General features: G+C 62.5%; 2 protein-coding genes across 2 annotated transcripts; one reads left to right on the top strand and one right to left on the bottom strand.

The window, feature by feature from the left end:
- Positions 1-1,071: 1,071 nt before the first annotated feature.
- Positions 1,072-5,612, bottom strand: MYCL (MYCL proto-oncogene, bHLH transcription factor). The gene is made up of 2 exons (XM_065697548.1): positions 4,969-5,612; positions 1,072-2,854 (listed from the first exon to the last, which is right to left on the bottom strand). The coding sequence occupies exons 1-2, from the start codon at positions 5,471-5,473 to the stop codon at positions 2,295-2,297; spliced, it is 1,065 nt and encodes a 354-aa protein (XP_065553620.1). The 5' UTR covers positions 5,474-5,612; the 3' UTR covers positions 1,072-2,294.
- Positions 5,613-11,365: 5,753 nt separating this feature from the next.
- On the top strand, positions 11,366-20,291 carry MFSD2A (MFSD2 lysolipid transporter A, lysophospholipid). The gene is made up of 14 exons (XM_065697578.1): positions 11,366-11,473; positions 11,572-11,694; positions 12,176-12,300; positions 15,106-15,229; positions 15,380-15,458; positions 15,698-15,870; positions 15,965-16,055; positions 16,623-16,744; positions 16,927-17,010; positions 18,342-18,425; positions 18,580-18,692; positions 18,876-19,019; positions 19,225-19,401; positions 19,716-20,291. The coding sequence occupies exons 1-14, from the start codon at positions 11,396-11,398 to the stop codon at positions 19,771-19,773; spliced, it is 1,575 nt and encodes a 524-aa protein (XP_065553650.1). The 5' UTR covers positions 11,366-11,395; the 3' UTR covers positions 19,774-20,291.

Raw genomic sequence — 20,291 nt, 5'->3', positions numbered from 1 at the left:
AGAGGTACATTGTAGTTAAAACCAACCGCATTTTCCCCTGGTGATGGTCCCTGCTCGGGCCGTGGATTTGCACATCATGTCCAAGAGAGAAAAGTGTTTTAAACACCCTGCATGCCTTCAGCACGAAGAGCTAAAGCACACCCTGGTAAAAACCTTACCGGGAGGCTCACCTTGAGCTCAAAAGAGACACCGGTGTGCAAGTGTCAGCAATAAGCAATTGAGGGACTCATGCAGCTGGGCTTTGTTCCCTGCACAGGGGCAAGGTGTCTGATTTAGGTCACCCTGCTCCGTGTTTAAGCTTTGGCTCCTGCGAGCACCTTTTAATGCAGCCCTAAAAGGCTTTGACACAGCATGATGCAACACGCAGCAAGTGTGAGACAGTGCTGAAGCTGAAGGGAATGGGAGCATAGGATTCCTGCAGGGCGGAATTGCTGCTAAGGCTGCTTCCCCCCCCAGGTGACTGCATCTCCTGCAGCAGCTCTTCTGCCTGCTCAGCAGTAACAGAATCGCTTGTCCCTCTCACATTTAAGGCAAGACTTTCACTGTCACCATGAAGGAAACCCAAACACATCGAGTTTGGGGCAGCAGGGAGAGCACGCACGTGTATATAATTTCATCCACTTGGCAGATCTGGGGAGATGAAGATCTCCAATGCCCCTTGAAGTGAGCGGATTGCATCCATTCCTCCCTATAGGGTTACTACCAGCCCCAGCCCCACAGGGCAGTGATCACCCCACACTGGCTGCCCTGAGTCCCATTAAGGGGGTTTATAGTTACACACAAGCCTTCTCAGAGCTCAGCATGGGCTCCCTGCCCCTCCTTACCAATAAAGCCACTTAAAAAGGAGGAAAAATAATCCAGGTGATTTGTTTCCCTGGCCCCACTTCCCTTTCAACCGCTGGGAGAAAGTCAGGACAAAAGACTCAGTCTTGCTGGCAGCCAAGCCCTGGTGCAAACGGATTCATTTCTGTGTCAGGAACACCCCAAAACAGAGGGTCCCACCCCAAGGAGCATCATGGCCCAACGCACAGAACCCCGCAGCCACCTGCATGGAAAAAAAGCCAACCCAGGTTGTTGCAAACGTATTTATTTATGAAGTGTGAGGTAATGAAGAAAGTGCTAAATCCAACCACAGTGTTAACTCTAACAGTTCTCAGCAGGTCAGCAGGGACCCAAGGGTGCTGCCCTGTGGGGCCACCCCTGCCAACACCCCAGGAGGGGACAAGGGACCCTGCCACCACACACCCCACCGCAGGATGGCACAGGCAGGGGGAAGCCTCAAAGGCAGCACAGATGCCCCTTGCCCCCAGCCTGCCCCCCCTCCAGCCATGCTCATGCAAAGCCCAAAGCTTTGCAGGGGATGCTCAGTGGCTGCTGGTGAGGGAGCAGTTGCAAGGGTGGGAAAGGAGGACACAAGGATGGGAAAGGGGAAAAACCCCATTATTGCAAATGGGTGGTTTGGAGGGGGGGGAACCAGCCTCAGCAAGGGCTCAGCTCAAGGGTCCAGCAGGAGCCAGCCCCTTCCTGATCTCCCTAAAGTGCAGCAGGACTGAGCCCTCCCTGCAGCAGGAACCCCCCTCCAAAACAAGAGGTTTTTATATATATATAAAAAAGCAAACTCTTTACCAATACTTCTCAAAAAGTGGTACAAAAATACAGTATAAAAACACAGCCTCCAGTATAAGACTTGCAGTTACAGCAGCAGTTTCTAGAACATCAAATCCAAGACAAGCTACTGCATGATGTGGTAAGAAAGTGAGGTACGGTCCAGCCAAGGAAGGGGATTGCCCACAGGGTGCTGTTAACCCCAGTGAGAGACATCCTGCCATCACCATCTCCATCGGGATGCATCCAGAGGTGAGCCCTGGGCTGGGATGTCCGTGTCTGTCCCTGCCTGCTTCCATGAGCCAAAGGTTACTTGGCATTTTCAGGGCGAGATGGATGCCCTAAGAACTCCCAGCAACTCTATCAGTGACAAACAGCAGAGAGGGGAGCAGGGGCTGCCAGGGAGGGGGAAAGGAGCTGAGCCCATGAATTGAAGCAGTCACTTGAGAAAGCTTCACAGGGGGACAGGGAAATCTTGCAGCACCCAGTGCTAAGGCAGGCAATGCCTCTGCTGCGGCCCCATTCCTGCAGCTGGGACCGGCACCACATCCACCCCACATACAGCAACCACCTCGTGCTCCAGCCCCCTGGGGCCAACAGTTCAACAACTGAACCAAACAACAACATTAAGAAATGTGCAAATTGTGAGGGATCGGGGGTTTGGGGGGGGCCGGGGGTGCAGCCGGGCGCTAGTGCCCCTTGAGGTGAGCAATCCGTTTGAGCAGCTGGGTCTGCCGCAGCCGGAGCTGCCGCTTCTCGGCCACCATCCTCCTCTCCGCAGCCAGGAGCGACTGCAGGTACTCGGAGGACTTGCTCAGGATCACCACTTTGGGGGTCTTGGGGCAGCTGGCGAGCCCGGGCACCTGGTCCCGCAGCGCCAGGAAGCGCGAGCGCAGGTCATTGCGCCGCTTGCGCTCCAGGTAGTTGTGGTTTTTCCTCTTGGCCACGTCCTCGCTGTCAGAGCCGGGGCTGCTGCTGGCTTTGGGCAAGCTGGGCTCAGGCAGCGCGGTGGCAGGGGCTGGCTCTGCGGTGCTTGGGGGCTTGTCCTCATCCTGCTGGGGCGGCTCTGGCAGGGAACACGTGTCTGGAGGGGAGCGGGCGGCGTAGTTGTGCTGCTGCTGGTGGACGGAGATGTGGAAGCGTTTCATGCAGGGGTCCAAGGGGTCGGCGCGCAGCGTGATGGTGACCGGCTTCCTCAGGCCGAGCGATTGCCTCTTCTCCACTGTCACCACATCGATCTCTTCACCTTCTGCTCAAAATGGGCATGGAAAAAGAAAGACCTCTTCAGCTGGAGGCCCTGGGCACCCCTCACCCTGCCAGACCTCCCCACAGCCCCTGCACCATCATCCCGCTGCTGCCCCACAAAAGCCTGCTCGTGCACTGCAAAGCCACTCTGCAGCCTCCAGAAGAGGTTGTGATTTAAGGGCTCTGCCAATATCATCCCAATGGAATCCTTCCCTTCACATTCCAGGGTCTGGCCTCCCAAAACTGAATGGGGCTTTACTTCTGCCTCACTTCAGCACCAGGAGCAGCACGTGTCCAGGATAAAGGATCATCAGGCAAGAAACACCCAAGCCAGGGGTGGGGATAGGAGCAGCAGGATGCTGGGGACCTGGAACAGCCTAACTCCAAAGTTCATCCTGATCAGGTGCTCTCCTGGTCCATTGGAATTGTAAATGAGGGACTGGGGTGGGCAGAGCTGCCTTTTGTTCCCCTCAGCAGCAGCTTCTCACTCCAGTGACTTGTTACTTCTCACAAGTGATAAGCCCCATTCAGCCCAGGCTTCCCGGGGACAGCCCCCTGCAGTGCAGGGGGGCAGGGAGAGGCAATGGGATCCCTCTAACAGACTTGGTGAACCCCGAAGGCATCCCAAGCCCGGGAGGCAGCGGGTGTGGTGTGTGTACATCAGAGCTGTGAATGGCAAGACCCAAACAGAGTATAACCGGACCCAAAGCACCCTGCCTGTTGTCATCGAGCTTGTCCGGCTCCAGCAAGGCCCAGAGGCACAAAGCTGGCCCCTGGGGGCAGCGTGGTCACCTGGCTCCAGGCACAACTTCAGTCACTCTTGCTTTAGGGATGCACTTCCACCTTTTCCCTTAGTTTGTTTTGGGGGGGAAATAGAGGCACTTGCTAAAGGTGCCCCGAGATGCTCAACATCGCTGGCAGAGGATGGTCCCCAGCTCTCTGTGACAGGGCCAGTGGTGGCCACAGGAGATGGGCCCCGGGGCACCCTCCTGCTTGTGACCCCCAACCCACACCGCGGCCCCCCACACCCCGACTCGGGGGGGTTCTGCCCCGGACACTGGAGCTACTGGGGGCACCCTTACGGGCCATCACTGTCACAACACGGCCGGTCTCAGCCACGTGGGCACACAACATAACCCCCCCCCCCCGCCCCAGCCGCTCATTAATAAAAGTCAGGCCGCGAAACCCCGCCCACCAGAGCCGCCCATTGGCTGACTGGCGGGGCCGGCCGGCTGCCGCGCGATCCCATTGGCCCTCTCCCCTGCCCGTCAGCGAGGCCGCTCTCATTGTTTGCAATCTGTTGCTTTTTGTTCGGCGCCCACGTGGCGCCACCGGATCCGGACCGGGACCCCCCCTCACAACGGGACCGGTCCCACCGGTTGGGTTTAAGCCTCTTAACGCCCGCGACCCGCTTACCGACCGCGGGCCCCTAATGGCATTAAGTGCCCGTTTCGCTCCGTGACTCACCGGCACAGCACCGGCGGATTTATTAACGGGGTCAAGGCACAGCGGGGCCGCGGCGGAGTAAGCCCGGCTTCAGTGGGAGAGGGGAAAACACGCACGACCCCGAGCGGGTAGGGTCTGGGGGTGCCCAAGCGTGTGTTTGGAAATGGGGGGCTGAGGGTCCGAGAAGCGGGGAGCGGGTGGCCCCACTCTGCGCTGGGGTCACAGACACGCATCCGCTCCGCAGCCCGACCCCCACGTAAACGCCGTCCCACCCCACCGCGGACACGCTGCAGGGGATGCGCGGTGTCCCCGCCCGCCCCGCGGAGCCCCGGGGAGGGGGGAACTTTGCTTTTTGCCCCCCGGAAAGCGCGTCCCGGGGCGGGCAAACCGCGGCGGTTCCGAGCTGCGATGCTCAAAGCCCCAAAGCTTCCCGCGGGGACCGCGTGTCCCCTCACCCACCTCCCCGCGAGGACGGGGCGAGCGAAGGGGGGGACCCCCGAGCTCCACGCACCCCGTTGTGGAAGGGAGGAAGGGGAGCAGCCGAGCCCGCTTTGTTCGTGGGGCCGGGAGCGGGGCCCGCAACAAAGGCGCTGCCCGGCCGGAGACACGCGTGTCCGACCCGCGCGAGCATCGCTGCCAGAGGGGGAACCCACCCCGAGACCCCTTCCTTACCGGAATCGCTTTGACCCTCGGATCCCGAGGACGCCGGGATCTTGCTCTCGGCCAGCGGGCAAAGGAAGACGGCGGCGGGATCCACGCACTCGCTGACGGAGCTGCTGAACCCCAAATCCTGCGCGAAGGAGGGCTTGTGGGGGGTGGCCCTCTGCGTGCCCGTGGAAAGTTTCTCTGTCATCGCCTTCTCCAGCCGCTCCCGGGCTGAAAACCCGCTCCACATGCAGTCCTTGAGGATGAAAGCGCTCAGGTTCCCGAAGATCTCGCTCGTCCCTATGAGATACTCCGGCTCTTCCCCGGGCCGGTAGTACCGGGAGGGCCCGCTCGAGCGCTCCTCCGCCCCGGAGCAGCAGCCTTTCTCCCCGGGGACACCCAAGGGAGACATGGGGGGAGTGGGGACCAGCTCGAACTTCTTCCAGATGTCCTCGCTGGGCGCCGTGGAGCGGTGGAAATCCTCCTGGGCGTCGTGGTCGTAGAAGTAGTGTTGGTACGAGTCAAACTCCATCTCTGCATGGGGATGGGGGAACAGCACGAAAAGGGGGCACTCCCCCCGCTCGACCTGCAGCCCCGCTCAGCAAAAGGGCACCCCCAGCCCCATGGATGAGGGGGAGACCCCCACCCCAGCGCACGCACCCCGCCCGGCGCCAGCCCCCGACCCGGGACGGCGGGGGCATTGTTTCCCCCCCGTTCTTATAGCCTGTGTAGGGCACCGGCCCCGCCTGCCCACCAATCGCCGAGATGAGATTTGCATAGAGGGCGGGATCCTGCCCTTTTCCCGCCCTCTTGGGGGGTGGGGGCACGGTGTGAGTGATGTCGCGGTTCCCCCCTAACTAGCGGTGATGCTAACGGGGACGGTAACGGGGCTATTACCCAGTGGCCAACCCCCGTGCCGGGCTGGGAGACCCTCGCTGCCCCCTGAGCATCCTGCCAGCTCCCGATGCCGTCCTCAGCCCATTGGGAAGGTCACGGTTTGGGGTCCCCCCTCTGCGAGCAATGCAGGAAGAGGAAGGCTTTGGCTGAGGACACCCAGGGCAAGCACAGCGATGCCGCCAGCCTGGGGACATCCAGCTCAGCGTGACAGCAAAGCAAGCTGGGCAAATAGGGACAAGTCACAGGGAGCCATCGCCCACTGCCAGGGGCCACCCCGAGTGCCCTTTCCCATCACTCCCCCCCAGAAGCCTGGGCATCCCCCCACTCCCCATTGGGGTCCCAAGCCCTCACCAGGCCATGGCCACGACTCTCTGCTGCAGCCACTGTCACTGTGTGGCCATTCCCTGAATGGCTCCGGCCCTGGGCACCACTGGGGTCCCTTAGTGTTTGTGTCCTGCCCATGGTGCCACCCTGGGTGCCACCTGGAGCCACACACTCCTCAAAGCCCTCACAGGCCTGGTTGGGAGCTTTGCTGGAGCACCAGGAAACCAGCATTGGAGGATGTGGCACTTTATTCTCCACACGCACACGAGGAACATTGTCCGTGCGTGGAGAAAGGGCAGGGATGTGATGCTGGCAGCACAGAGGCTGCAGGGCTGTGACCCCACAGGAGTGTCTGGGAGCTGCTTTTGAAGCCAGGGCTGGCTTGGGATGCAGCAGAGCCCATCTCACACGTGCAATTCCTACCTCATTGCCGCCCAAGCTCAGCTCTGCCCATGCCCAGCACATCCAGCCTCAGGGTCCGAAGGGACTCGCTGTGTCCCGGGGCCCCCGGCCAAGCCCAGCAGGATGCTCCATCCCTCCGCTGCCAAGGTCCTTCTAGGAAAGCCAACAAATGTTGTGAAAACGCAGCGAGGCTTCCCCCGGCCGCCCCATGTCACACACACACACACGTGCTGCTGCAAAGTCCACCCGGCTCCCTGCACTGTGCGCTCACCCGCTTCAGCCCCAGCGCCCTCCCTTTGACACCCGCTGCAAATCAGGGCCCCGGGATCTGCCCTGCCCGGCGCTGCTGGGACCTGGCGAGGCTGGGGGCAAGCCCGGCCACCAGCACGGCCCAGTACGGCCCAGTGCAACTCGGCCCAGTACGGCCCAGTGCAGCTCAGCCCAGTACGGCCCAGTGCAGCTCAGCCCAGTACGGCCCAGTGCAGCTCGGCCCAGCACGGCCCAGTGCAGCTCGGCCCAGCACGGCCCAGTGCAGCCCAGCGTGAACCAGCGCATCCCAGCGCTGCCCAGCACGGTCCCGCACGGCCCCGCCCCCGGCTGTCCCCAGCTTCCCCCGTCCCCCCGGTCCCTCCCGGTCCCCGGCACCGGCCGCCGGCACCGGCGGGCGCGGGGCGCCACCTGCTGGTCCCGGATGGGACCGAGGGAGGGAGTCCCCGTCCGCGGGGCGGCGGGGCCGGGGGGCAGCACCCCATGGGCCCCCCTGGGCTGTCCCGAGCAGCCCTGAGCATCCCAATCCCGCCCGCTTCAGGCAGGAGCCCTGTACCCAGCATCATCCGGATCCCCTTCTCGTGTCCCCTTTGTGCTCCTGTCTCATCCCCAGCCCAGTTGGGAGCCCTGGGCATCTCCCACGGCGTCCGCAGCCAGGCTGCTCCCGGCCCGGGGCTGCTCCCAGCCCTTTGGCTCCTTGGGAAGCATGGCTGAAGCCATCACTTTCTTTTAGGAGCCAAATTGTTCTGTCGGCACTAAGAGCAGAGGCTGCGCTGCCGCAGGGGCTCATCCTGCCCCAGCACCTGCAGGAACAAGATGTCACGGTTGGGGACAGAGCCAGCACTGCCCCTGCCTGCCTGCTCCAGCACCAACACGTTTCCAGGCACAGGAGCAAAGCTACAACCGGTAGCTCTCAGCCGCGTCTCCTTCCCCTCCCTGCTGGCCTCAGAGACCTCCCCGGCTTTTCCCAGTGAGAGGCAGGAACTTGTCCCGGCTTCAAGGGGTTCCGGACGCTTTGAAGGTGCAAGAGCAGCGCTGGAGAGGGCCGGCGGGGCCGCGCACCCCTTTCATCCGGCCTCTCCAGGCACTCTGCAAACAGGAACCCAGCGCCTCTTGTGCCAGCGCCGCCTGCGCAAACAAGGGTGGGAGGTGGGTGGGAGCCCCAAGGGCTGGGAGGGCACCCACGGGCCGGGCCAGCCCTTGCCGTGCCCCCCCCCCCCCCCCCCCCCGAGCCGCAGGGCACTGGCACGGCTCCACCGCCAGCACCGAGCCTGTGCCCCCGGCCCTGGCCCGGCTGCGGCTGGCGTGGCTCTGGTGCATGACGCAAGGCAGTTCTCGGGTCCCCCCGTGCCCTTTGGATCCCCACTGACAGCAGGGATGGACTTTGAGGCTCCGGTCCCAAAGAGCTTCCCCACGGGGGACACTCACCCCGAGCCTGACGGGTGTCCGGCGCGCCCTGAGCTGGGCTCTGTGTCCGTGTCCCCATCCCGCTGCAGCAGCAGCCACCTTCGAGCCACCCTGCTGTCCCCATGGCGGTCCCCAGGGACAGGGGAGGCTGCGAGCTCTGGTGTTGACACATCCCAGCCCCGTGTCGTCCCCCTCATCCTCATGACACGCTCCCCAGGGTCTCACCCAGGAGCAATGTGGGCAGTGCAGGGTGGCTGCTGCATGCTGCCGTGCAACGTGTCCCCTTTGTCCCCATGTAGCTGCTGGGCAGCAGCCACAGCTGGCTGGACCCTTGTGAAACACCAGCCCGAGCCCCTGGGGGGTGTGGAAGCACCATGAAGTCCTGCCCGGCCATGTAGGGCAGGGGACGCGCTGCCAGCACCGAGATCGAGCAGGCTGCAGCTCCCTGGAGTGCAGGCACCCGCTCTGGGTACAGCAGGCAGTGAAACCCAGAGAACGGGGAGGAAAAAGCCTCATCAGCTCCAGTCCTGCTGCCTCCTCACACACACCCCCGCCAGGACCCATTTGCACACCCTGCCTGGTGCTAGGAGATGCCCCAGGCCCTGGAGAAGCTCTGCAGCCGCAAGCTGAGGAGCCTGGCTGCATCTCACAGCCCCTCACCAGCCCCATGTGTCCCCAAGCCGGTGCTCCCGGTCCTGGCAGGGCTGTCTGGTTTCGGATGCTCTCACGCTTGCTCAGCTCCGGGCTGTGACGGATCCATGGCAGCAGGAGGTGTGGGTGGGAGGTGGGGTGGCAGAGCTGTCATCTTCCGGAGCAGCTCCCATCCCTATCCCTGTCCCCAGTGCTCAACCATGTCCCCAAGGGCAAGCGCCTGGGTCCCAGCCCCTAAAGGGTCGCCCCAGGAGCCTGGTGGTGTTCCCAGTTCTGGGATCACGACAGCATCACTGTCAGAGGGGCGTTTGAGCTCCGGTCCTGCCTGTGAGGCCATCACCATGGTCCTGGTGCCAAGGGTGAGCCTGCGAGTGGTCCAGTCCCACCCACCTGTGGGTTGCTGAGGACACCAAGCTTGGTGGGAGCTGCTGCAGCAGCATCCCCACTCGGACCAGCCCTTGGCGGCTCATTTATTGCCATGAGGATCTCCCAGAGCATCTGCTTGGGAGAGAGATCAAAAATCCCCCACCGGCAATTGTGCAATACCAGGTTTGTGGGGGAAAATCCTAATCTGAGGAAATCCTCGTCTTCTGGTCTCTCCCACATCACTTGCAAGGCAGGGCTACACCTATCTGCAGTCTGTCAGCACAACCTCTGGCACAAAGCACGGCTCATTGTTCCCCTAAAGCTTCGTTTGCCCAAGAGGCAATTCCTCAGTGTTTCTCTCAAGGACAGGAATGCCAAAAGCTTGGAACAAAGGGAGCAGAGCAATAGCACTGGGACCAAACAGGATGGAGAGATGAGAGCCTGATTCCTCCAGGAGGCAAGTGCCACCATAGGCACAAGCCCATCCCCAGTACAATGTTCCTTTCTCCTGGGGGGTCTGGGGGCCCCCACCTCACACTGGGTGTCTGTCCTGAGGCTGTGGGTGCCTGATGCACTGGAGCCAGCTCAGCACAGAGCAAGGAGCCCAAGGCAGGTCTCTGCTGAACTGGCCAGGCCAGTGGTGTTGCCCACACCTCCTTTCACTTCAGGGTCTTTTGTGTCACTGAGCAAATTCAGACATCCTGAAGCCTCCCATGGCCCCATCCCCAGGGGGTAGCATCCCTGAGCACCCAGCATGGCCGGGTGCAGGGCCATGTTGTGTTGGAGGGGCTGGAAACCCTGCGACAGCAGTGACACCGCTCAGCTCAGCACCCTGCGGAGTTCAGCTCCCACCGGGGAGTGCTTGGAGCTCCAAGGCAGCGGCCACCCATCCCGCTCATCCCCAGCGCGAGGTCTGCTGCGTCCCAGGTCCCAGCCGCCTGCCCCTGTCCCCAGCTCAGTGCCGCTCCAAGTCCAGCTCCAAGTGGCAGGCAGGCAGTGGCCCCGGTTGCCACGCTGGCCCTGCTGGCTCAGCCCCGCGCCGCAGCCCCGTCTCACAGCACATCCCAGGGTGATCTTTGAACCTGGTGGCCTGAGCCGAGCGGAGCTGGTGGCTGTCACTGTGGTAACACAGCGCTGGCACAGGCCTACGTGCACCCAACAGCCGGCAAACAGCACCCGGCACAGCTGAGAGGTGCCGGGATCGATGTCCATGCGGCCGTTTGGCGAGGAGGACACCGCAGTGGCCCAGGGCAAAGGGCTGGGGACCAGGAGCCACCATCACCTCTTGAAGCTGTTGTGCAGAGCCAGGGGCCATGTGTGCTGCTGCTGGGGGGGGGCTCCTGCTTCACATCAGCCCCTTCCATGGGCCCATGCAGAGCAGGGTTAAGCGTGGGGCTATGCTGCGGGTGGCACTGAGGGTCTGCAGCCCCCAGCCCTCACTGGTTGGTGCCACAGTGAGTGGGGCAGGAGGGTGACGGTGCCTCTTCCAGCCCTGTCCCTTTGTGGGCCAATGCAGCCTCTGCCATCAGTGAGGGTACCCGGAGGGAGGAGGATGGAGGGAATTGGGGCTGTTCAGCCTGGAGAAGAGAAGCTGCGTGGAGACCTCAGAGCAGCTTCCAGTGTGCGAAGGGGGCTACAAGGATGCTGGAGAGGGACTCTACATCAGGGACTGTAGGGACAGGACAAGGGGTGATGGGTTCAAACTGAAACAGGGGAAATTCAGGCTGGATCTAAGGCAGAAGTCCTTCCCTGCGAGGGTGCTGAGGCGCTGGCACAGGGTGCCCAGAGAAGCGATAAATGTCCCATCCCTAGCAGCGTTCGAGGCCGGGTTGGAGGGGGCTTGGGTGCCATGGTCTAGCGTGAGGAGCCCCTGCCCATGGCAGAGGGCTGGAACTGGATGATCTTGAGGTCCTGCCCAACCCAGAGCACTCCGTGAGTCTACGATGAGGGGGATGCAGAAAGGGAAGGGCTGGGCTGGAGGGAAGGGATGCAGGGGGGGATGAGGATGAGGGTGGGCCGGGGGGGGGGGGAGGAAGGGCCGGGCCGGAGGAGGAGGAGGAGGCGGAGCCGTTCCGGGGCGGGGCGCTGCCGGTACAAGGCCCGCGCGGGCGGCGGCGCGGCCCCATTCATCGCGCGCGGCATGGCCGGGGGCGGCGGCGCGGAGCGGGCCCGGGCCGGGGGGCTCCTGCCGCCCGCCCGCCGCCAGCCTCGCCGCAGGGTGAGCGCCGGGGCCGGGCTGGGGGGGACGGGACGGGACGGGGGGGTTGTGTTGGGGGGGGGGGTGTCCGGTCGCGCTAACGCCGGTCCCGGTTGCAGGAGAGCCGGGAGCGGCTGTCGGTGTGCAGCAAGCTGTGCTACGCCGTCGGGGGGGCCCCTTACCAGATCACGGGCTGCGCGCTCGGCTTCTTCCTCCAGATCTACCTCCTGGACGTGGCGCAGGTACGGCCGGGGGCGCCGGGGCAGGGCTTTGCCGGTTGTCGGGGGGGGGGGGATTGGTCGCGGTCCTGCGGGTTTCTGCCCCAGGCGTGCAGCCGAGCGGCCGCTCCGTGCCTCGGCTTCCCGGGGCGGTGAAACACGGGGTCGTGGTGGGTGTCCCGTGGGATCGGGATCCATCCCACAAAGCCGCAGCGTTTGGTGTGGAACAGGGAGGGAGAAGCAGCCGTGGGGCACCTCGTGGTGGCTGTTGGGGGGGGGGGGGGTTGAGGGAGCTCTGCTCTGAGATGTGGGAGTTCGGTGCGGAAGGAGTGTGGTTGGGCAATGCTGAGAGGGGCTGGGTCACCGTGCCTCAAATCCCCCTGGAAGTGAGCAGAGGATGAGGCTGTGGGGTCCCTGTGCAGCTGGGGAGGTCCTGAGGAGCTCAGGAAGGGCAGCCAGGGCCATGGGGTTTTGTGTGTCCTGACACGAGGTCTTCTTCCTGCAGCTGGACCCTTTCTCCGCTTCCATCATCCTCTTTGTGGGGCGAGCCTGGGATGCTGTCACAGACCCCATGGTGGGCTTCTTCATCAGCAAGACATCATGGACCCGCTTTGGCCGCCTGATGCCCTGGTAAGAGCCGCCTGCAGCACCCGCATCCCTGCCTGGTGTGTCATAGCGCTTCCAGTCAGCTTTGGGTGTCCCTTGGCACGAGGTTTGTGGGGCCGGATGTGCTGATGCCCTATTTCACCCAGGTCAGGTGCCAAGTGCCCCAAAAAGCCCCAAGGCGCTGCCAACAACTTGGGCTTCCAGTCTGTGCCTGTGACTCTGACTGGTCCCAAGCTGCCCTGTACAAGCTCTCCCCTGTGTCACTGCGCCTGCAGCAGCTCCTCCTGCCCCGAGACCTGCCCTGGTGCCACGTTCTGATGCTGGACTTTGTTCCTGGGGTGGCTGTGGAACCCTGGCTGGTGCCAGCCGAGCGGATGGCATCGCACGCCTGGGCAGGAGGGACGGGGGGGTGCGTGGCCGAAGCGCTGGGGTGGGAATGCCGGCTGACAGTCACGAGGATGCTCTTCAGGCAGGAAAACAGCTGTTGGGGATCGGGATGTCTGCACATGAGCACTTCTGCCGCCCTCGGAAGCAGGGTGCTGAGCAAGGGGATGCCGAAGGGAGTCGGAGCAGGTGGGATGGGGTTTGCAAAGCCCCAGAAGGGTTCGTGTCTGTGCCCAGGGCAGACATAGGATGTCTGTAAGCACCTGCCCCTGTACAACGACGTGTTGCAGGGTGCTAATGCCGAAGTGTGGGCATGGCGCGTCCTGTGCTAAAATAACCCATGTCCTGGGCGCCTGTGGGATTGCTGAAACACAATGCAGCCAAGAGGGTGGGCATGGGGGGAGTGGAATTAGAGGGACACGGTCCTTTCCCCCACAGATTATACCCTCCGCTTCCAGGCTTTCCTGGAATAGCTCTGGGCAGCGGCGCTCGGCTCCATGCATGGCCTGAAATAGCTCCTCTGCAGGCGCGCGTGCGGCGGGGTCTGGGGTCTGGAGATTAGAGCCGGGCTCCGTAATCTCCTGTCCTCGGGGCAGGGGTGGGGATGGAGCCGCCGCATTCCTCCAAACGGCTCCCGCTTCCTTAGACTTAGCCAGAGCTCTGTGCCGCTGCTGGGCCCCTGCGCAGGGCCTGCGAGGAGCTCGCTGCTGTTGAACGTGGCTCAAGGGCAACCTCCTGAGTCCGGTCTGGATGGAGCTGAGCTGAGCCCAAACCCCCTGAGCCTGGGGTTTGTCCTGCGGAGCTGCTGCCTCGGTATCCCCATGGGAAAGCGGAGCCAGGAGCTGCTGCCTGACCCCGTGTAACCCCCCCGCCATGTGCGAGGGTTTATTGCTCTGGAGGGTCTGATCTGTGAGGCTGCTGGTGGCCATAGCTCAAAGCTTGGGGCTCCCCCAGCTCTTTGGATGGGAGAGGAGACCTCCCCCGAGGGCCACCCCCTCTTTCCCTTTCGGTTCTTCCCTTTGGAAAGCCGTTTTGGCGCGTTTTGCCCCTTCCTCGCCTCCGCATCCCCCTCGACCGTGGCCGCCGTTGCTCCCTCAACCGTTCCTTGACGCGGCGGTGACCAAAGAGCCCCGGCTTTGACCACCCTGCCCCGGCCGTGTGCACGCCGTGACCCGCGGGGCTGGGCAGGGGTGTGCGAGCGCGGCACAAAGGAACACACCATCGCGGCGCGGCCAATGAGCGCCCGCGCGCGTCACCGCGGCCTCCAGCCTCTCGCCCGGCTCGGGGTCACTCCGGAGCTGCCGGGGGGGGGCCATGGCGGTGCGGGCCGGGTCCTGCAGTGATTCATTCACAGCTCCCTCCACTCCGCGCTGCGATGAGCTGGAGCCCAACGCGCCCCGTTCCCCCCCCCCGCCGCCATCACCATCCCATTGGGTGACGTGTGCGTGGAAGAATGTGCATGTGTCGGGTGCTCCCCGTCTGTAGGGATTCGGGTTCTGCCTCTTCCCTGTTCCTCCTCCTCCTCCTTCTTCTTCTTCTTCCTCCTCCTCCCCCCCCCCTCCCGGCTTGAAACCGTGCGTCCTGTACGTCAGCCCGGATGGAAAGATCTCCCTGTCCCCGGGTAGCCGAGGGGAAGCCCTGATGACGGAGCAAGGCTCTGTCCCGTGTCCGGTTGTGCCGACTTTGTTCCTCATCTGCAGTCTGTAGAGCACAGGGGGCTTGTAAATCCCCAAGCAAAATCCATCCCTAAACAGACGTGGATGCAACCTCAGCATCTGGCTCGCTTCCCTCTAGGAGGAGGAATTCCTTCTGCACCCCACAAGTGATGGGGGGGACCTGGGTGTTTGTTGGTGTCCTGGTGCTGGGTAGAGCTGCTCCCTGCCTGGGCTGCAGCAGGGCGAGGGTTATGATGAAAGAGATGCTCTGGGTGGCTTCCTGCTGCCGTCACCCTCATTGGCCAGTGCCGGGAGTGTTGCCAAAGCCCAGCCCTTGAGCAATCCCCCTTTTCCCGATCCTCTCTTGCACTTCATAGCCCGTGCCCCTGTGCCCGCAGCTCTGGGAAGCTGGGCAGGGGTGGAAGAGGGAGCCAGGCTGCTGTTGGCTGGTGGTTTGCCCCATCCTTGCCCGAACGGAGGTGACCCCAGGCTCGGGGGGGGGCATGGCAGCAAAGCCAAGCTGGCGAGAGGCATTTGGCTGCCGGCAGCTGGGCTGTGCTGCCTGGCTGCTCCCCAACCCTTTGCTGGGGCAAGGGAGGTGATTACACCCCGCTGGACACGTGGCAGGGCTGCCTGGGGGAGAGAACGGGGCCGGGGATGGGAGCCATCCTAGGAGCCCCCAAAATCAGATGCCTGAACCCCACTGGATGTGTTGCAGTGGGGAGATCTGGGCTGGTGGGGTTACCCTGGTGCTGTGTGCCTATAAGGCTAATGCTGTGTCCTCCCAAAGGATCATCTTCTCCACCCCATTCGCTGTCATCTCCTACTTCCTCATCTGGTTTGTGCCGGACATCTCCAGAGGCCAAGTGATGTGGTACCTTGTCTTCTACTGCATCTTCCAGACCCTTGTGACGGTGAGCTGGGTTCTGCACACACCAGGGCCAGTGGGTGAGGGATGGAGAGGACGAATCTCTCACCTCGCTGAGCAGGGGCAGGTTCCCCCTGCCCCAGGTCCCGTTGGCTGTTGCAGCACCTCTGAGCTAATTCTCCTCGTGCTGTTGCAGTGCTTCCACGTGCCTTACTCGGCGCTGACCATGTTCATCAGCAGGGAGCAGAGCGAGCGGGACTCAGCCACTGCCTACCGTAAGTGCTTGCTTCCCTCCTTCTCCATGCCATGCAGCAGCGGGAGCAGCGTGACCAAGCCTTGGCCTCTCTCCTTGCCTCAGTTTCCCCATCACTCTCCTTCCCTGTGGCTTTATCACTTGGGGATCTGGGGGGAGCTGCAGGAGAGCTGGGCTGGCTCCTTTCTCCTGGGGCAGGGCAGCAAGCGGCAGCTCTGGGTGCTCAGGGCTGGGCTGAGTCCCGCTGGCTTCTCCCTCCAGGTATGACAGTGGAAGTGCTGGGCACTGTGCTGGGCACCGCCATCCAGGGCCAGATCGTGGGCAAGGCGGTTACTCCCTGCATCGAGAGCCCCCTCTTCATTGGCAAAGCCAACTCCTCGGTGGCCATGGAGGAGCTGAACATGACCCACGACACCGGCTCGCTCACAGACACGGTAAGTGGTGGGGGGGACCACGCTGCCCTGGCCTTCTCAACCCATCTGCTCCTGGGACATCCCCGTCCCTCACGATTCCCTCCTCTCTTCCCAGAGGAATGCCTACATGATCGCTGCGGGGGTCATCGGGGGGCTGTACGTCCTCTGTGCCGTGGTGCTGTCGGTGGGCGTGCGGGAGAAGAGAGGTGAGGCTGGAGACGCGCTGCGATGCTCTGCGCTGCTGGGAACGCGGTGGCTCCTGCCAGGGGCTCCCCTGGCTCCACTCTTGGTCCCTTGTTCATGGCTCAAGTCCTGGGGGATTGGGGCAGGAGGAGCTGAGGTCTGGGTCTGGGCCATGGGGAAGGAGCTGCGGGAGCCGGAGCATCCTCAGGGTATGTTGCAGCACAGCCATGAGGACTTAGCTCTCTGCTCTGCGCCATCAGAGATAAACGTTATCATGCACAGCTCTGCCTGGCCAAGGTTTGCCAGTGCCAATTAGGGCATTCCTGGGGTGACACGACAGCCAAAGTCCAGGACCTTCTGTTCTTCCCTTGCTCTGCTTTGCAACCAGCTCCGCTTACCCTGGGTGAATCACCAGGTCATCATCTCCTCTCCTTGGGGCTGATGGACCCGTGCGTGAGGCATTGCCCTGGGATGCTGTAGGTGGGCAGGGGCTCGTGCAGGGCAGTCAGCAGCAGGCAAGAGGCACTGCAGGCATTGCACCCAAGGGTGCTGTTTCTGTGGGTCTAATGATGGGCTTGTTTTCTCCCCAGAGTCCTCTGAGCTGCAGTCGGACGAGCCTGTCTCCTTCTTCCAGGGGCTGAAGCTGGTGATGAACCACGGTGCCTACATCAAGCTCATTGCCGGCTTCCTCTTCACCTCCCTGGCCTTCATGGTAAGCACAGCGGGGACAGGGAACGGCAGCAGCATAGCTTGGGGATGGCTGCGGGGACCCAAACTGGATCCTGGTGGGCTGGGAGCTGCCTCGGGCAGAGAGGATGGATGTGGCTTTGTGCCCTCGGATGGGTGGGATGTCGGGGTCCTGTCCCCCCTGACCATTGTCTGCTTCCTCCACAGCTGCTGGAGGGGAACTTTGCCCTCTTCTGCACCTACACACTGGGCTTCCGCAACGAGTTCCAGAACGTCCTCCTGGCCATCATGGTGTGTATGGCCCCGTCCTGGGGCCGGGATGGGTGCTGCGAGTGCCGTGGGTGCTCCCGGAGCAATGTGGGCTGAGGAGGGGGGGAGGCCGTGGGGCTGCAATGGGCTGATGTGGGGACAGTGACCGAAGGTCTCCTGGGGGAAGGAGCTGCCAAACGTCCTGCAAAGTCCAGGCGGGTTGGTAGGAACAGGGGAGCCTTTGTTCCCGTGTGAAGGCGGCCAGAGACAGGGCAGAGCAGGAGCCGCGGGGGCCTTTTGTCCAAATCCTGCCTCTTACCTCCCTTCCCCCTGCCTCAAGAAAAGGATCTCAGTGTTTACTGCCAGGAAGATGGAGCAAAACAACTCCTTGAGAGCCCTTTCCAGCTTCTCGTCTGTGGGAGCCCTTCCCATGCTCCCTGCTCCGAGGGGTGGAGAGGTCCAAGGTGCCAAGGTCCCAGGAGCCTGGCTCTTGGCCATGGGGTGCGCAGGCAGCGGTGTCAGGATCAGGTCCCTTCCCAGCACTGAGGATGGAGCTGGGTCCTCCCTGGTGTAGGCTGGTACCGGCTGTGCCCCGAGGGTGCCGCGGCAGGAGGTGGCCCCATGCTCCTGCTCCAATTGCAGCTCCCCTTCCCGGGAGTGGAGGCAGGTGAGGAATGGGGTGAGGGCAGGGGCAGGAGCATGGCCACGCGCCAGCCCCGGAGCATGTGGAAAAGCTGGAAATAGAACCCCCCCTGCAGCCCTGATCCAGCTCTGGGGCAGCAGCACAGGAGGGACGTGGAGCTGCTGGAGCGAGGCCAGAGGAGGCCATGGAGATGCTGCGAGGGCTGGAGCAGCTCTGCTCTGGAGCCAGGCTGAGAGAGCTGGGCTGGGGCAGCCTGGAGAAGAGAAGGCTCCTGAAGGGGAGACCTGAGAGCAGCTCCAGTGCCTAAAGGGGCTGCAGGGAACCTGGAGAGGGGCTTGGGACAAGGGCCTGTAGGGACAGGCCAAGGGGAATGGCTTGAACCTGCCCGAGGGGAGACTGAGCTGAGCTCTTAGGCAGAAGCTCTTCCCTGTGAGGGTGCTGAGGCGCTGGCACAGGGTGCCCAGAGAAGCTGTGGCTGCCCCATCCCTGGCAGTGCTCAAGGCCAGGTTGGACACAGGGGCTTGGAGCAAGCTGCTCCAGTGGAAGGGGTCCCTGCCCGGGGCAGGGGTTGGAGCTGGAGGAGCTTTAAGGTCCCTTCCAGCCCAAACCATCCCATGATTTTATGTGATGAGGGAGGCTTCGCCCTGAGGCTGCTCCTCGCAGGGAAGAGCTTCCCCCATTGGAAAGCCTGAGCAGTGAATGACGCCATCACCCCCTTTTCTGCCCACAGCTCTCGGCCACGTTGACCATTCCCCTCTGGCAGTGGTTCCTTACCCGCTTTGGGAAGAAGATGGCTGTCTACGTGGGCATCTCGGTGAGTGGGTCCCCGTCAGCAACGAGCACGGTGTTTCCCATGTGGGGTGAGCGGGGTTGTGGCCCAGCACTGGGGCAGGGGCTGCTGCTAACCAGGATTTGGTGCGTGGGTCGGGTACTGCTGATGCCAGCCTGGTTTTGTGTCCCCTCTCCAGTCTGCCATCCCCTTCCTCATCATGGTGGTTGTCCTGGACAGTAACCTCATCGTCACTTACATTGTGGCTGTTGCAGCTGGGATCAGCGTCGCAGCTGCCTTCCTGCTGCCCTGGTGAGTGCAAGATCCTGGTGCTGCGCAAGGGACTTCCAGGGCTGGAGTGGTTGGAAATCCCTGGAGGCCTTTTCGGGATGTTTTCAGCCCAAGATAGAGCTCATGAAGGGAAATCCTCCCGGCAGGGAGAGGAAACGCTTTGTTAGCTCAGTCCTGGTGTTCACCACCCTGCTGTCTGCACAGGTCCATGCTCCCGGATGTCGTAGATGACTTCAAGCTGCAGCATCCTGACTCCCATGGCCATGAAGCCATTTTCTTCTCCTTTTATGTCTTCTTCACCAAGTTTACCTCTGGGGTCTCCCTGGGCATCTCCACGCTCAGCTTAGAGTGAGTTCTTGCATGGGAGCTGAGGGCAGGGAGGGTGCGAAGCCAGCCTTGCACCTCTGCATCCCGGGCATCCCTGCTTCCCAAGGGCTGGGAGGGAAATGGGGGGGTCTAAATCCCGTTGTGGCTCTGCATCTCTGCCTGCAGGGACAAGCTCATCGCCTACAAACTCAGTTTCCTTTGCCTGAAGGTACCTTTCTGTCCCCAGCTTTGCAGGGTACCAGACCCGGGGCTGCTCCCAGCCCAGTGATGTGAACTTCACCTTGAAGATGCTGGTGTCGGCTGTGCCCGTGGGCCTGATCCTGCTGGGCCTGCTCCTGTTCAAGCTGTACCCCATCGACGAGGAGAAGCGGAGGAAGAACAAGAAAGCGCTGCAGGACCTGAGGTGAGCGGGTGCCCGTGCTGTGGAGCGCTGCGCGCCAGCGGGGTGTGTGGGAGCAGGATCAGGCCCAGACCGGCTGGGACACACTGCGACTTGTCCAGGAATCCTTTGGGACCTGTGGGTGGTGGGGTGAGGGATGGCCCGGCTGCTTTTCCCAATCCCAACTTCCGAAGTGATGGCGTGAAGCGCTTGAGATCAACGGGAACACGTCCCGGTTGCCAAAGGAAACCCATGTGGGGACTGCGCCTCGTGAGCTCGGAGGCAGCTCTTGCTCCAAGGCTCATTCCATGCCTCCTTCCCACCCCTTTTCCCCACAGGGAGGAGAGCAACAGCAGCTCCGAGTCGGATAACACAGAACTGGCCAGCATCGTGTGAGCCGCGCCGGGGCTCTCCGGGGGACCCTGCCCCGCAGGGCTGGAGCAGCCACCGTGGGCTCGGAGCATCCACGACCCGAGGACGAGATCTGTGCCGGTCTGGTGCCTTCCCCGGCATCCACGGAGCGCTGGTAGTGTACATTACACGAATAGACCCTGCGGTAGCTGGGTGCCTCACGAGACACAAGCACTATTCCCTGCTGGGTCCCGGGGAGCAGGAAAAGCCTGGAGCGCAGGATCCTTGCGCCCATCGGTGCCTGGCTGCTGTGGGGCCGATGCCTGTGGGACCGGCGGTAATGGTTAGTGTACATTACACTGTCAATGTGACCGCGCCAAGGACGTGAGCTCACCTCTGCTGTCTGTACATAGGACACCCATTTGGAAAGCTGTTCTTTTTTTATAGCTCCTAATTAACTTAATGATGTAAATACGAAACCATTTCCTATTTGTATATATCTGTACAGAGACGGAACTCGAGGACCTATTAATATTAATTTACATAAAAGCGGGAAGCCAGCA

This window comes from Lathamus discolor, chromosome 18 (genome assembly GCF_037157495.1).
Source record: "Lathamus discolor isolate bLatDis1 chromosome 18, bLatDis1.hap1, whole genome shotgun sequence".
In the NCBI taxonomy this organism is placed as follows: Eukaryota; Metazoa; Chordata; class Aves; order Psittaciformes; family Psittacidae; genus Lathamus; species Lathamus discolor.
The sequence above is the reverse complement of the archived record's forward strand: the minus strand, read 5'-3'. Positions and strand labels throughout refer to the sequence as shown.